We start from the raw sequence: 18203 nt of genomic DNA on the forward strand, positions 1-18203 counted from the left end.
AATTTTTCAGATTTTATGTCTCTCCTTTCATTCCTGATTTTATTTATTTGCATTTTTTCTCTCTCTTTTTTCTAAGTAATGTTTTATCAATTTTGTTTGCCATTTTAAAAACACCTCTTAGTTTCACTGATTTTTGTTTGTTTGCTTTTCTGTTTTCTATTTCATTTATTTCTGCTCTAATACTTGCTATTTTTTTTTCTTCTGCTAATTTTGGGCAAAGTTCATTTTTCTCTTTCTAGTTCTTTGAAGGGTAATGTTAGGTTGTTTATTTGAAATCTTTCTCTCTCATTTTTTAAAATGCAAGTGTTAATCACCATGAACCTCCCTATTAGTGCTGCTGTTGCTGCAGCCCATAATTTTTGGCATGTTGCATATTCATATTCATTTGTCTTGAGGTATTTGTTTCCATTTTGTTTTCTTCTTTGACACAAAGATTGTTCACTAATGTTTTGTTTCATTCCTACATACTGTAAATTTTCAAGTTTTCCTTTTGCTATTGATTTCTACTTTCATCCCCTTGTGATCTGAGAAGATACTTATTCTGATTTCAATCTTCTTAAATTTGTTAACTTTTATTTTTATGATATAACATTTGATCTGTCCTGGAGAAAGAGCTGTGTGAACTTGAGAGCAACACGCATTTTGCTGCTGTTGAGTGGAATATTTCGTGTATGTATGTTAGGTCCATTTGGTGTTTAGTATGATTCAAACTCTCTGTTTTCTTATTGATCTTCTGTTGGGATATTTTATATATTATTGAACATGTGACATTGAAGTCTCCTACCATCATTGTATTGATATCTATTTCTCCGTTTAGTTCAGTCACTGTTTTCCTTATATACTTATGTGGTCAGATGTTGGGTGCTCAGATGTCATACCTTTCTAGTGCATTGACTGTTTTATCATAACATAAAGACTTTGTCTATTGTGACACTTTTTGACAGTCTATTTTGTGTGACATAAGTCTGACCACTCATGCTCCATTTTGGCTAGCATTTACATGGAATATTTTTATTTATGTATGTATTTACATGGAATATCTTGTATTTATTTGCTTTGATTCCTCTTTTTTTGTGTGTGAAATTTGTATAGTTGTGTGTGTGTGTTTGTGATTACCTACTTGTGGCTCATATAAAGTATCTTATAGTTATAGAGTCCATTTTAAGCCATTCACAATTTAAGCTCAATCACATAAAAAAACTACGCATTTACGCCCTCCTCCACTCTGTGTTATTGTCACAATTCACATCTATTCATATCGTGTACCTTTTAATGTATTTTTAGTTATAGTTATTTTTAATACTTTTGTCGTTTAACTTTTACAGTAAAATTAAAAGTGATTTACTCATCACCATTACAGCAACACTGTATTCTATTTTTGTCTCTATATTTATCTTTGCCAACTAGTTTTATAACTTTTTATCCTATCATTTTGCTGTTTAGCATCTTTTCATTTAAACCAGGAGAACTCCCTCTAGAATTTTTTGGTAAGGTAAATCTATTGGTGATGGATTCCCTTAATTTTGGTATGTTTGAGAAAGTCTTTACAAAAGGATGAGTTGGATTCTTATCTTACACCATACATACAAATGGACTCAAAATGAATTAAAGAAAAACATGACCTATATATGTAAAACTCCTAGAAGAAAACATGAGAGAAAAGATTCATTATATTGATCTTGGCAATGATGTAATTGTGGGACTATATCAAACCATAAAACTCCATACAGCAAATGAAAACAATCAACAGAGTGAAACCTATTGAGTGGGAGAAAATATTTGCAAACCATATATCTGATAAAGAGTTAATATCCAAAATATATAAGAATATATAAGAAATCCCTATAACCTAATAGTAAAAACAAGAACAAAATACCTTATAACTTGTTTAAAAAATGGGTTGATTTGAGTAGACATTGCTTCAAGAAAACACACAAACCACCAACAGGTATGTGAAAAAATATACAAATAACACTAATCATCAAGGAAATAAAAATCAGAATCATGATGAGATATCACCTCATAGCTGTCAGGATGACTATTATTTTTCAGCAAATAAAGGATGTGAAGAACTTGGGACCCTTGCATACTGTTGGTAAGGATATAAAATGGTGCAGTTGTTAATGAAAAACAGTATGGAGGTTCCTCAAAAATTGAAAATAGAACTGTCATATGATCCAGCCATCCCACTAATGGAGACATATTTAAAGAAATTAAAATTAGCATCTCAAAATTAACAGTTTTGTATCCATCATAGCAGTATTCACAATACTCAAGATGTGGAAACTACCTAAATGTCCGTCAATAATGAGTGGATAAAGGAAGTGTGGCACATACATGTAATGAAGGACTATTCAGCCTTTTAAATGAAAATTCTGCAATATGCAGTGACATGAATAAGTCTTGAGTACATGATGCTAAGTGAAATAAGCTGTCAGAGAAAGACAAATGCTCTACAATTCCACATACATGAAGTACCTAATATAATCCTATTCATATAATTAAAGAATAGAATGGTGGTTATCGGGGTGGTAGTAGGATGGGGTGGAAAATTACAAATTAATGGGCATAAAGTGTCAGTCAAGCAAGACGAGTAAGCTCTAGAGATCTGCTGTACAACATTGTAGCTATAGTCAACAATAAGTACACTTAAACTTTGTTAACAATCTAGATCTCTTGTTAGGTGCTCTTCCTACAACAAAAGAAAATAAAAATTTTCACGCAAAATAGCATCAGAAAATAAAACCCTTGCAAATAAATTTAGCCAGAAAATGTGAGATTGTGCACTGGAAACTCCAAGTCATTACTGAGATAAATTAAAGAAGATTTAAATAAATGGAGAGGCATGCAATTTTCATAGATCAAAAGATTGACTATTGTTAAAAGAGCAGAATTCTCTAAATTTGTTTATCCATATAAGAAAATTTCTGTCAAAATCATCCATCAGGCTCTTTTGCAGAAGGCGATAAGCTGATTGTAAACTTTATTGTAAAACTCAAAGGACCTAGAATAGTTAAAATGACTTTGAAGAAAAAAAATGTTGGAGGAAATACACTGCCCAATATTGAAACTCACTATAAAGCTACAGTTATCAAGTCAGCGTGGTGCTGTCATTAACACAGACATACAGGTCAATAAAATAGAATAAGAAACCAGAAATAGACATACAGATATATGGAAAATGGATTTCTAATAAACGTTCAAAGCAATACAATGGATAAAGTTTAGCTTTTTAAACAAATTGTGCTAGAATAATTATATATTTATATGTAAAAAGATAAACTTAGAGCTGTATTTCACACCATGTTCAAAAATTAACTTAACGTTGATTACAGACCAAAATATAAAACTTCTAGAAGAAAATATAAGAGAAATCCTCAGTGACTTTGAGCACAGATTTTGTAGATATGACACCAAAAATATGACCCCAAAATGTGATAAGTTGGACAACATCAAAAAATTAGGACTTTTGCTATTCAAAAGCTACTGTTAGGGGAATAAAAGGGCAAGCCACTGCCCCTTAACAAATATTTGTAAAATATATACCTGATAAAGTATTTGTATTCAGAATATATAGTGAATCCTTGAAACTTAATTTAAAAAGCCAACTCTATAAAAAAGGGGAGCAAAATAAGTACATGTAAAGATGCCCAACAACATAGGTCATTGGAGAAATGCAAATTAAAATCACAAATAGATGCTACTCATTCCTTTAAAAATTGTTTACATTTAAAAGGGCTGACCACATTAACTTTGGCCAAGATGTGGGGGTAGGAACCATATACTGATATTTAAAACACTGATGTTTAAAACAAAATTTATGGTTTCAGAGATTCTTAAGGAGGTAAATACAAATCACATAAATCAGCTATTATACAATTTACCCAGTAGAATAGAATGCTGATGCCCATACAAAGCCTTGCATATAAATGTATATAGTAACAATTTTTGTAATAGATAAAATCTGGTAACAATGTAAATATAAGTCAAAATCTATATAGTAACAATTTTTATAATAGATAACATCTGGAAACAATGTAAATATAAATCAACAGATGATGGCTAAACAATGTGTAGTCTCTCAATACAGTGGAATACTATCAAACAATAAAAAGAAACAAACTGTTATATACACCAATATGGATGAATCTCAACATTTATGCTAAATGAAACATGTTAGACTACAAAGAATACATACAGTCTTGTTCTATTTATATATAAGTATAAAAAATGAAAGCTAATTTATAATGAAAGAATGCAGACCAGATTAGTGACTGCCTGTGTGGGGAGTAGCAACGTGGCAAGATCAATGGGCTTGGGAAATGTGTATGGATTATGGATATATGCATTGTTTGTATTTTTATGGTTTCATGGCGGTACACATATAACAAAACCTATCAAATTATGCACTTAAAGTGTGGGCATTTATTTCATGTCAATCATCTCTCAGTAAAGCTGTTAAAATAACAAAATTAAAATAGTTTATAAAAGAATTTACACTATTTTATTGCCAACTCTCAGGCACTAGTTAAACCCATTCTTTATCAAATAAAATATTAGAAACACTTTATATTAAATGAAAAAAACTAACACATCAAAACAAAAAAATATTTAAAATGTTTGCCCCATGGGGTTTACATTTGTGAGATTTCATCCAACTGTACAGTGGTGTTTGCATTTCATTTTATACGAGGAATAACTATGAAAAGAAGAAAAATACCAAATATAAGCAAAAACGAAGACACTCATTTACTACTAATAGGAATATAATGGATACAACCACTAAGGAAAATCACTGGAAATATTTACTAATGTTCAATATGGGAATATGCAAGCATTGACACTTCCCATGTATGCATGTATCTGATTTTCAAACATAATGTTGACCAAAAGACATGCTGTAGAATATTCACAGCAGGACTATTCATAATACCCCAAATTTCAAACTACCCAAATGTCTGTCAGAATATCAGAAATTAATACCTGCTATTTCTATGCAAAGGTATAGTATGCATCAATTAGAATAAACATTTTACAACTGTAAGCAACAACATCTGTGAATTTCCAAAGTCAGTAATAATGAACAAAGTCAGAAAACAATGTGCATGCAGTATAATTCCATTTATATAACATTTAAAGTCTGTCAAAAATGATCCACACTCACCCTATTCAGTAAATGGTGCTGAAAAAGTTGGATAGCCACATGCAGAAGAAAAAATCTATGTATTTCAACATATACAAAAATTAACTCAAGACAGATTAACAACTTAAATGTAAGACTTAAAAGTATAAAAATTCTTACAGAAAACCTCTGAAAACCTTTTCTGGATATTGGTATAGGCAAAGAATTTATGACTCAAAGACCTCAAAAACAAATGCAACGAAAGTAAAAATGGACAAATGGGGCTTCTTAATTAAGCTAAAAAGCATCTGCAAAGAAAAACTAATAATCAACAAAGTAAGCGGACAACCTACAGAATGAGGGAAAATATTTGCAAACTATATATCAACAAAGTACTGTTATCCAGAATCTATAAGGAACTAAAAAAACTCAAAAAGAAAAAATATAAACAACCCCATCAAAAAAATGGCAAAAGACATGAACAGACACTTTACAAAAGAAGACATCCAAGAGGCCAAAAAACATATGAAGAAATGATCAGCATCACTAATCATCAGAGAAATGCAAATTAAAACTACAATGAGTTATGTTATCAGAATGGTTAGTATTCAAAAGTCATAAAACAACAGATGTAGGTGAGGATGTGGAGAAAAGGGAACACTTTTATACTGCTGGTGGAAATGTACATTAGTACTATAACTATGGAAAACAGTATGAAGATTTCTTAAAGAACTAAAAATAGAACTACCACTCAATCCAGGAGTCCTACTACTTGCTAGCTACCCAAAAGAAGAGAAATCATTATACATCATATGTTCATTGCAGAACTAGTCACAATAACAAAGTTATGGAATCAACCTAAGTGTCCATCAATGGAGGACTGGATAAAGAACACATTATATATATATATATATGCACACACATATATATTTATCATGTAATATATATTGATATCATATATATATCAATGGAGGACTGGATAAAGAACACATGGTGCATATATATTTATTTATATATAAAATATCTTCTCTCATTCTATAAGGTTGTCTGCCTACTTTGTTGGTTATACCGTGTGTGTGTGTGTGTGTGTGTGTGTGTGTGTATATATATATATATATGCCATGTGTTTTTTATTCAGTCGTCCATTGATGAATACATATTTATATTTATATTTCTTTATATATATATCATGGAATACTACTGAGCCATAAAAAAATAAAACCATGTCTTTTGCAGCAACATGGATGGAACTGGAGGCATTAACCTAAGTGAAATAACTCAGAATCAGAAAGCCAAATACTGCATTGGCTCACTTATAAGTGGGAGCTAAACAATGGGTACACATGGACATTCACAGTGGAATAATAGACACTGGGGACTCCAAAACATTGGAAGGTGAAAGAGATATGAAGGGTGAAAAATTACCTGTTGAATACAATGTACACTATTCCGATGATAGGTACACTAAAAGCCTAGACTTCACCACTACACAATATATCCATGCGGCAAAACTGCACTTGTACCTCTTTAATCTATTTTTCAAAGTGTATACAACATGAAAAGATACAAGTATAGTTAATGTGTCTAAATTAACAGCAAGCCAAAATGAAAGGGAAATAAGATTCATGCTCTTAGAGGCAAAATTAGTGATTTTCTTTGGGAAAGATAGTGTCTGGTAAACTAAGTTGGGGAGTTATGAGTTATGTTTCCTAGATCTGTTGCTGGTTACATGGTCTTGTTCAATGTAAATGTCTTTTGAGCGGTACAACTTTATGGCACACATTTTTGTTACTATGTTGTATACATCAATAAATTTCAATAAATAATATTAAACAAACCATGATCATTGTAACGTTTGGAGAGGAGAAAGTATTAGGAAATGCCCTGCAGTGCTTTGGAATTATAACAGGATCCTTTTTGAGATGTGGAGAGTGGGTATGTGCATATTCATTTAGTTAACTCATTGCTGATTTTGCTAATATATTTACATATTGTATACTTCTCAGAATTGTGTGATATCTCAACTTTTTAAGTATTAAAAAAACAAAGGGAATAATATGCTTATAGAATGTCAATGAGTGGAAAGATATACACACATGCACACAGATGCACATGTTATGTATAGATATATAGATATAGATGCAGATACAAGTATAGGTAAAAGTATGAATTTTGTTTACATACATAGAATATAAACACTAGATGGAGAGAAATGAGTCATTTATAAATGGTTTTCTCTAAGGAAAAAACTGATTTGGCGAGTGGGATGGTGGTTTCTCAAAGTATACATTTTTTAAAATTGTAACTTAATCCCGATTACTGTATTAACTTGTAAAGTATTGATGTTACAAATAAGCTGAATGCAGCAAACAGCACTCTAAACATGTATACAGCAGATTAATATTAAATAAATATGTGTAAATAAACAGAAAATCTATGAAAAATATAGCACTGTAGTTTGTATTTATGTTCTATTTTTCCTAGTAGTTTGCAATGCATTAAAACTTCATTATGTATACACGTATATGATTAAGGTGAAAAAATATAAATTTATTTAAATATCCACTGAGTCCCCACTAATTTATGATATGATTCATTTCTAGGTGACTTTTATACTGAAAAAGGCTACAATACACACTGGAACAACTGGTTTATTCTGAGTTTCTGCATTTTTCTGCCATTTTTCATAGTTTTCACCACTGTGATCTTTAAAAGAAATGAAATAAGGAAATCATGCAACAGAGAGAATGCAGAGTATAATCGGTAAGTATGATATAGAATTAATGTATTAGGTTAAATTATCCTAGTCATTAACCAGTGTCATGCATTTTATATAACATTTGTTATATTAATTCTTAAATATACTATTTTAAATCTAATGTAAGTGGTATCTTTATAATTTTGTGTTTCAATAATTTGTTATTATATTGGGGCAAGCCAAAATTCTCAATGTTCTAGAACTTTTCCTGATGAGTATGCTATGCTGTACCAAAGACTTACTAGGTCAGAAAAGAATATAGTTGGTAAATTTTTAAGTGCCCTTCTAGTTAGATCTCATTACACATTGGTGTTGGTTTTACTTACCATTTTAATATCTTTGTTCTTGTAATCCGTTCAGATTTTCTGTTCTTGATTAAGTCATGTTTGGAAGCTTGTGACTTCAAAAATATGTCCCTTTCTTCAAAATTGTATAATTTGTTGCACAAAGTTATTCGTAGTATTTTCTTGTAATCATTTTAATGTCTGTAGGGTCAGTATTGAATTATCGTACTTTATTCCTAATTTTATTTGCATTTTCTTTTTTTTCTTGTTCAGACCCGTTAAAGGTTTGTTAATTTTGCTGATATTTTAAAAGATCCAACTTTTTGTTATAATTATTTTTTGCTAGTGTTATTCAGTTTTGTATTTCATTAATTACAGGTTAATATTTCTTATCTACTTTTTTTTCCTTGCTTGGGGATTGGCTAGTTCTTTTTCTAGTAATTGTAAGGCCAATGCTTACATGATTGTTTTGAGATCTTTGTTCTTCTGATACAGGCATTTAAATCCGTAAATTTTCCCTTAGGCTTAGCTGCATTCTATACATTTTGATAGCATATATTTTCATTTCCATTCAGTTCAAAATATTCTGTTTTTTTCTTGTGAATTCTTCCCTTGGACTCATACATTAGTTAGAAGTATATTGTTTAATTCCCAAATATTTATAGATTTCTCAGGATTTTTGCCTTGTTAATTTTCAACTTAGTTGAGCTCTGGTCACAAAATATACTTCATTTGATTTCAATCATTGTAAATTTAAAATCTTTTTAAATTTTTTGAGAATTTTTAATGGCCTAGTATATAGTCTGTCCTGAAGACTGTTCCAAATACACTTGAATAGAAGGTGTATTTACTATTGTGAATACCCACTGCGTGGGTGGGGAGTTCTATAGAATACAGGTAGGTCAAGGTGGTTGATGGTATCATTTAAGTCTTCTATATCCTTGCTGATTTTTTGTCTAGTTATTCTATCAGTTTTATACCACTTCACGGAAGTATAATTGATATACAAATATGTATACATACTTAATATATACATCTTGATGAGTTTGGAAATAAGTATACCCCTTTAAACCATCATCACCATCAAGGCCATAAATATATCACCTCCCAAAGTTTCCTCCCAAATTCTTTATTATTGTTGTTGTTTTACCAAGGTAAGAACACTTGATATAGATCTACCCTCTTAGCAAATATCAAGTATACAATACAGTATTGTTAGCTATAGGTACTGTGGTGTATAGTAGAGCTCCAGAATTTATCTTGCATAACTGAATCTTTGTACCCTTTAACCACCACCTTCCCATTCTCTGCTCCCATATCTCTTGGCAACCGCTGTTCTACTCTCTGCTTCTATGAATTTGATTATTTTTGAGTCCACATATAGTTAAGATCATGCAACTTTTGTCTGACATATTTCACACAAATTTTGTCTGGCATATTTCACTTGACATAATGTCCTCTACATCTATTCATGAGATAACAAATAAGAGAATTTTCTTCATTGTTAAGGATGAGTAATATTCCATTACATACATTTGGCACATTTTCTTTATCTATTTACCTATGATGGACATTTAGGTTGTTTCCATATCATAGCTATTGTGAACAATGCTACAATGAACATGGAAGTGCGGATATCTCTTCAAGGTCCTGATTTCAAGTCCTTTGAATTCGTACCCAGAAGTGAGGTTGTCACATCATATGGTAGTTCTATTTTTCATTTATGAAGAACCGTCATACTGTTTTCCATAATGGCTATACCAATTTACATTTCCACCAACATTGTACAAGAGTTTCTTTTTCTTCATGTCTTTACCAGCCTTGCTCTCTTTTCCCTTTTTTCAATAACAACTGTGTTAACCTAAGATGTAAAGTAAGCCATTCTAAATGGAAAGTAGTATCTCATAGTGGTCTTCATTTATGTTTTCCTGATTATTGGTGATGTTAAGTACCTTTTGATATACCTGTTATTCAATTGTATGTATTCTTGAAGAAATGTCTATTAAGCTTCTTTGACAATTTTTAAATCAGGTTATTTGCTTTCTTGCTATTCACTTTTATGAGATCTACACACACACACACATATTTGTGTGTGTGTGTGTATATATATATAATTTGTAGAGACAGTGTCTCCGTATGTTGCCTAGGCTTGTCTAAACTCTTGAGCGCAAGTGGTCCTCCTGCCTCAGGCTCTCAAAGTACTGGGATTACCGGCATGAGCCATGGTGCCTGGCCACCCATATATATTTTTGATATTATGAAACCCTTTATCAGATATATAGTTTGCAAATACTTTGTCTCATTCTATAGGCTGCCTTTTTATTTCATCGATTGTTTCTTTTGCTATGCAAAAGCTTTTTAGTTTAATGCAATCACTTTATTTCTGCTTCTATCGCATGTGCTTTTGGTGACATACCCAATAAAATCATTGCCCAGACCAATGGCAAGGAGCTTTCTCTCTATTTTCTGCTAGAAGTTTTATAGTTTCAGGTCTTACGTTTAAGTATTTTGTCCATATTTATTTGATTTATGTGTGTGATGTATGATAAAGTTCCAATTTCATATTTTTACATGTGAATATTCAGTTTAATCAACACCATTTATTGAAGAGACTGTCCTTTCCCCATTGTATATTTTTATTCTCCTTGTCAAAAATTAGTGGACCATATATGCAAGGATGTAGTTCAGTGCTCTACTTTGTCCCATTGATGTATGTATCTTTTTTATGCCAGTGCTTTACTATTTTGATTGCTATAGCTTTGTAATGTAATTTGAAATCAAGAGGTGTAATACCTCCAGCTTTGTTTTTTTTGCTTAAGATTGCTTTGGCTTTTTGAGATATTTTATGGTTTCTTCTTAATGTCAGAGTTTTTTCCTATGCCCGTGAAAAATGCCATAGAAATTTCGATAGATATTGCAATAAAACTGTACATCCCTTTGGGTAATATGGATATTTTAACAATCTTAATTTTTTCAATCTTTGAACAGTGTATATGCCTTTTATTTATTTACGTGTATCTTAATGTCTTCATTAATTTTTATGGGCTTTATGTGCCAATTTTTTACTAGATTGGTTAAATTTACACCAAAGTATTTTACTCTTTCTGATGCTATTGTGAATGGGATTGGTTTTTTAATTTCTTTTTCAGATAGTTCATTGTTAGTATATAGAAACACAACTCATTTTTGAATGCTGATTTAGTATCCTGCAACTCTACTAAATTGATTTATCATTTCTAACAGTTTTTTAGTCTAGCCTTTAGGGGTTTCTATACAAAAGATAATGTCATCTGCAAACAGTCAATTTTAATTCTTCCTTTCTAATTTTGATTTTCCTCCCTCCCTCCCTTCCCCTTTTCCTTTCTTTCCTTTCTTCCTTCCCTTCCTTCCCTCCCTTCCTTCCCTTTCCTTCCCCTCTCCCTCCCTCCTTTCCTTCCTTCCTTCCTTCCTCCCTTCCTTCCTTCCTCCCTTCCTTCCTTCCTTTCTTCCTCCCCTCCTTCCTTCCTTTTCTTCCTTTCTTTCTTTCCTTCCTTCTTTCTTTCTTCTTTCCTTCTTTTTGCCTAATTGTTTTGGCTACTATTTCCCATACTATGTTTAAGAGAAGTGGCCAAAGTCAGCATCCTTGTCTTGATCCTGACCTTAGTTTTCCACCATTGAGCGTAATGTCAGCTGTGTGCTTTCTGTATATGGCCCTTATTATGTACAGGCATATGCATTCTCTACCTAACTTGTTCAGTGTTTTTACTATGAAAGAACATTGAATTTGGCCAAATGCTTTTTCCGCCTCTAGGGAGATGATCATAAAGTGTTTGTGATGCATTTTGTTAGTGTGGTTGATCACATTTACTAATTTGTGTACGTATAATCATCCTTGCATCCAGGAAATAAATCCCACTTGATCATGGAGTATGATCCTGTTAATGTGTTGCTGAATTTGCTTCCCTGATATTTTGTTGAGTGTTTTTGCATCTATATTTATCAGCGTTATTGGCCTATAATTTTATTTTCATGTAGTTTATTTATCTGACTTTGGTATCAGGGTAATGCTCACCTTATAAAATGAATTTGTAGATATTCCCTTCCCTTCAATTATTAGAAAAGAAATGATATTAGTTTTTCTTTAGATGTTTGGTAGAATTCAGCTGTGAAGCAATCAGGTCCTAGGATTTTCTTTTATGGGAGACTGTTACTCCTGATTCAATCTTTTTACTTGTTATTGGTGTGTTCAGATTTTCTATTTCCTCGTGATTTAGCTTGGTAAGTTGTATGTGTCCAGGAATTTATTCATTTCTTTTAGTGTATCCAGTTTGTTGGCATCTAACTGTTCATAGTAGTCTCTTATGATCCTGTCTGTGGTATCAGTTGTAATGTCTCCTCTTTCATTTATAATTGTATTTATTTGAGTCTTCTCTCTTTTTATTCAATCTAGCTTAAGGTTTGACAAGTTTGCTTACTTTTTTTTTCAAAAAATTAACTTGGTTTGGCTACTCTAGGTCACTTAAATTTCCATATAAATTTTAGGATTCACTTGTAAATTTCTATTTAAAAACCACTTGGAATTTTGACAACGACTGCATTCAATCTGTGGATTAATTTGGTAAAAATTGCCATATTTACAACATTAAGTCATCTGATCCATAAGCATGGTGTGCCTTCTTATATATATTTAAATCTTCTTTAGTTTATTTAAAGTAATTTTTTTAGTTTTATGAGTAAAAATCTTAAATTTTGATTACATTTAATCATCACTATTTTATTATTTTGATGTAATTGTAATTGAATTTTGTATTTTATGTTCCAAAAGCTCACTGCTAGTGGATAGCAATAAAAGTGATTTTGTGTATATTGATCTTCCTGCAAAACTGATGAAGTGACATATTAGCTCTCATGGGTTTTTAGAGAATTTTTAAATGATTTTTCTATATACAAGACCATGGCATTTACAAAAAGAGCATTTAACTCTCTCATTCCAATCTGGATGACTTCTTTGGATCCACTTCTTTCTATTGTTTAATTGCTCTGGCTACAATTTCCATACAATGTTGACTAGGAGTGGTGATAGCAAATGTCTTTGTCTTTCTTATTTTAGAAGATCATTCTGTCTGTTACCCTCAAGTATGTTGTTAGCTGTGGGTTTTTTTGTAGGTGCGCTTAGTCATGATAAGGATATATTCTTCTGGTCTTAATTTGTTGAATGTTTTAATCATGAAACTGTGTATCATGAAACCAGTTGGTCACTTTGTACAATCTATTTTATATGTTGCTATAGTTTGGTAATAATTATCTTTGTCTTATTCTGTATAGGGTAATAGTTTCCTCAAAGAATGCATTGTGTAGTATTTCATCTCCTATTATTTGGAAGAGTTTTTGAAGAATTGTTATTAGTTTAATTTTGAGTGCTTCATAGACATCATTCCTGAAGTCAAAGCAGACCTAAGTTTTCCTTTGTGGAAAGGTTCTTCTTTTTACAGTTGTTGTTAATTACATGGTCTCATATTTTTATAGATTTATTTGTGTTTCTATTTATGGGCAATATCTGAAAGTTAGACATGAAGGGAGAGGCCTTAGTTTACAGAGGAGAGGAAATCCAGGGACCCACACTTTAAGCTGGTCATGTTTTTGTTGTCCTCCCACTCCAACTGGTTCCATTTAATAGTTTCTTGCAACATATTTAGTTTATATTATAGTACGTAGTACATGTAAACTTTCACTGGGATCATTCTTCTGAGTTCAGAATTTATGATCACGAAAATGACATCTAAGTGAAGAGTAGGCATGCTAGCATTATAACAGGAAACAAACCTATATTGTGTTTTTGGTCAAATTTGATTACTATTTTTGAACATTTTTCTTAACCCAGCAGTATTTTATACTGTTGACCACCACTCATTTCCTGAAACTATTTTATTCCTTGAGAGGGAGACCTACTGGCAAAAAAATTCCTCAATTTTTGTTTGTATGAGAGAGTGTTTATTTCTCTTTAATTTTCAAAGGACAATTTCACAGGGTGGAGAATTCTGGAGGGGTGTGTGTGTGTGTGTTCTTGGAACACCAAATGTTTTGCCCTACTGTTTTCTTGTTTCCTTGTTGACAGAAGAGAAGTTGGAAGTAATTCTTATAGTTGAGCCTCTATAGGTAAAATGATTTTTCCTTTAGATTCTTTCCAGATTTGTTCTTTGCCTCTGATTTTCTGCAGTTTGAATATGATATATCTAGTTGTTATTTTTTGACATCTAATCTACTTAGTGTTTTCTGAGTTTGCTGAATCTGTGGGTTGGTCTCTGATCAACTTTGTGAAATTATCAGGCATTATTGCTTCAAATAATTCTGCTTTATTTTTCTTCTCCTCTGGTATTACCAGCATGCATATGCTACTCCTTTTGTAGTTGTTCCACAGTTCTTGGAGAGAGATATATATCTCCAAGATATATATATATATATATATATATAAATATATATATTTATATCTATATATATTTATATATAAATATATATATATATAAATATATATATTTATATCTATATATATTTATATATAAATATATATATTTAGATCTATATATATTTATATATAAATATATATATTTAGATCTAAATATATATTAAATATATATTTAGATCTATATATATTTATATATAAATATATATATTTAGATCTAAATATATATTAAATATATATAAATATATATTTTATATATATTTATATATATTTTTAAATTTTGAGATGGAGTCTAACTCTGTTGCCAGGCTGGAGTGCAGTGGTGCCATCTCAGCTCACTGCAACTCTGCCTCCTGGGTGCAAGCGACTACCTTGCCTCCGCCTCTGGAGTATCTAGGACTACAGGCACGTGCCACCCAACCTGGCTAATTTTTTTTTTTATCGTATTTTAGTGGAGAGGAGATTTTGCCATGTTGGCCAGGATGGTCTCGATCTCCTGACCTCGTGGATCCGCCCACCTCAGCCTCCCAAAGTGCTGAGATTACAGGCGTGAGCCACTGCACCAGGCCAGTTCTTAGATATTTTGTTTCATTTTTTTCAGTATTCTCTTCTTTGATTTTCAGTTTTGGAAGTTTCTATTGACATATCCTCAAGCTCACTGTTTCCTTCCTCAGTTCTGTCCAGCCTACTACTGGTCCCAAGAGAGGCTTCATTTCTATAACAATGTTTTTGAATCCTAACATTTTTTTTAAATTATTTCTTAGATTTTCCATCTTTCTGATGACATTGTCCATTTCTTCTTGCATGCTATCTACTTTTTTCTATTAAAACCCTTTACATATTAATCAAGTTGTTATGAACTTTGAATCTCATAATTCCAACATCTCTACCATGTCTGTATCTGGTTCTGATGCTTACTTTGCCTCTTCAAACTGTGTTTTTGTCTTTTAGTATTGCTTGTAATTTTTTGTTGAAAGCTGGACATGGTATTCTATGTTAAAGAACCTGTGCTAAATAGATATGTTGGAAAGGTGTTGGGCTGGGGGGAAGCATTCTGTAGTCCTATGATTAGGTTTTAGTCTTTTAGTGAACCTTTGTCCTTCACTCCTACTTCTGAGTTTTTCCTACTCCTTTAAATAAGACACAATGACTAGAGTGGGGCTGGAGTTAGAGTTTTCCCTTCTCCCACATGAAAAGCAAGACAGAGCTGCAGTTGAGTATTTCCTTTCCCCCAGGTAAATTACGCTCTGCTAAACCCCAGCAGTTCAGGTCGTGATGGAAGAGTTTCTCTTGAGGGCAGCCCTTGTTAAGAAGAACACAATGCTCTGGACATATTTCAGACTGGCTCCTTTTCCCTTCTAATTCTAGAAGCATAAGAAAAGTTTTCTCTGATTTTCACTGCGAGAACCGGATAGCTTCCTGGGGGTAGACACATAATAGGGGTAGACACGTAATAGTATGGAGACATCTAAAACTAGGGCCCCTGGAGTTGTTTACTCTCAGACTTGTCCACACTGAGCTTCTATCTATTCTTCAGTTATAGTTTAAATTTTTCTACCCTGGTACTGGTTCTCATGGGAGTTTCTGCTCATGAATTTCTGCTCTGGTGAGTTATAATTAGTTATATCCACTTGTCTGTCTCTAGTTTGGGAAATCGCTGTCTTGTGATCTCAATTCTCTAACAGATCTAAGAAGCATTGTTAATTTTCAGTTTCTTCAGATTTTTACTGTTGTTAGAATAGAATGATGAAATGACAACTTCCAAGCTCTGTACATGCTGGACACAGAAACCAAAGTCTGTCTATACTGTACTTTTTAAAAATATAATTATGTACATAGTTGCCTTTACCAAGGTTCTTTGCTTCTTCATGTTGGATTAGAATTACTGTCTTGGGACATTTGCTTCAGTCTGAAGAATATTTTTTTTGTTGTTTCTTGTAAGGTGCATCTACTAGTAATTCTCCCAAATTCTTAAAAATGTTTCTATTACACAATCATCTTTGAAATATAGTATTGCTGGCTATAAGATTTTTACTTGGCAGTAGCTGTTTTATTTTAACATTTTGGATACCTCACCCCATTGTCTTCTAGCCTCCATGTTCCTGATGGGAGATAAGCTGAGAAAATCTTACTGAAGTTTTTTTGTATGTAATGAATTGCTTTTGTCTTACCGTCCTTATCTTTCAATATTTTGACTAGATATACATATAGATATTTTGCTCCTTTACCTCTCTATTATTTCTGGTACTCCATTAGCTATATACTGATACACTTAATGGTATTCTACATTTATGTAAAGCTCTACTCATATTTTTAAGTAATTTTTCTTTTTTTTCCACTTACATAATATCTATTAATCTATTAATTTAACTGAACTTCTTCCAGCTCAAATATATTGCTGAGTCATTCTATTACCTTTTTAATAATTTCACTTTACTGTTATTCTATATTTGATGAAGCATTGTCATCATTTTTCCTTTTTTTAATCCATGGTTTCCTTTAGTTCTTTGTATTTATAATAGCTGCTTTGAAATCTTTGTCTGCCAAGTCTAACTTAGTCCAAATATTTCTGCAGTTTTTGTTGCCTGATATTTTTGGTGCGTATATGGATTGTACTTTCTGTTTTTTACCTCTGGATTCTAATCCTTCCCAGTGGATTTGTTTGGTAATTTGGCTGGACTATTTTATTGCAATCTGTTTTCCTTGTAATGTGAAACTTTTGATGTTGCTCCTAAAAGGGTACAGGCTTAGGATGTACGTGGTAACCTTGTGATGACAATGACTATAATCAAGGCACTTTTAAACACCCTTTTTGTTGTTTCTCTCTGTTAAACCATCTGCTTCTGCTATTGTAACACCCAGCTATTAGCTTACACCAATTGCAGGCTGATTGCTAAATTGTTTTCAACATGCCTTGGAGCATAAATTGCTCCATAGTCTGATCAATTAAATCCAAGTGCTTTTGCAAAAATAGTCTTTGAACCTAGCCCTTGAAGCTTATTTCTTCCCTCTAACCCCCAAAGAACCATCCTTAGTGACCTTTCTTTGGTTGTCTTTGTTAAACATCTAGCTGGTGTATAATTTAGTTTTTTTTTTTTAATATCTACCATCTTTTCTTAATTGTTCACCATCACAATCTGCATTGATTTTGACAGCATCCTTAGGCTTAAACTTTCCTACCCTCTGTTGTAATTAAGTTATCTTAAAAGAGGTACAGACCAGAATTTTACTCTTGGACATTTATCTCCAAGAAATGAAAACTGTGTTCTCTCAGAAACTTGAATTCAAATGTTCTTAATACTTTAATTAATAATGAAAAACTAGAAATTTCTTCAATGCATTTCAATGGGTGAATGGTTACCAAAAGCAGAGTAAATCCATACTATGACATATACTAACTAAAACAAAGCCAGTTTCAAAAGCTGACATACTGTGTGATAGGACTTATACAAAGTTATTGAAATATAAAAAAAGTCAGTATGGGAAAAAGATTAATGATTGTCAGGGACTAGGAATTATGGGAGAGTTTGATGTATATGTCTATAAAAGGGGAAGGCATTAAAAAGTCTTGTGTTTATAATATAGTTCTGTATCTTAATG

At 31.9% G+C, this 18203-nt stretch overlaps 1 protein-coding gene across 1 annotated transcript in view; it reads left to right on the plus strand.

The window, feature by feature from the left end:
- Positions 1-18203, plus strand: part of LOC103786903 (disintegrin and metalloproteinase domain-containing protein 18) — a 153533-nt gene that overhangs the window by 131175 nt on the left and 4155 nt on the right. Inside the window, exon 19 of the mRNA XM_034965981.3 lies at positions 7726-7885. Within this exon, the coding sequence (XP_034821872.2) occupies positions 7726-7885 (160 nt within the window). The remainder of the gene's footprint in view (positions 1-7725; positions 7886-18203) is intronic.

The sequence above is a fragment of the Pan paniscus genome, chromosome 7 (genome assembly GCF_029289425.2).
Source record: "Pan paniscus chromosome 7, NHGRI_mPanPan1-v2.0_pri, whole genome shotgun sequence".
Lineage (NCBI taxonomy): Eukaryota > Metazoa > Chordata > Mammalia > Primates > Hominidae > Pan > Pan paniscus.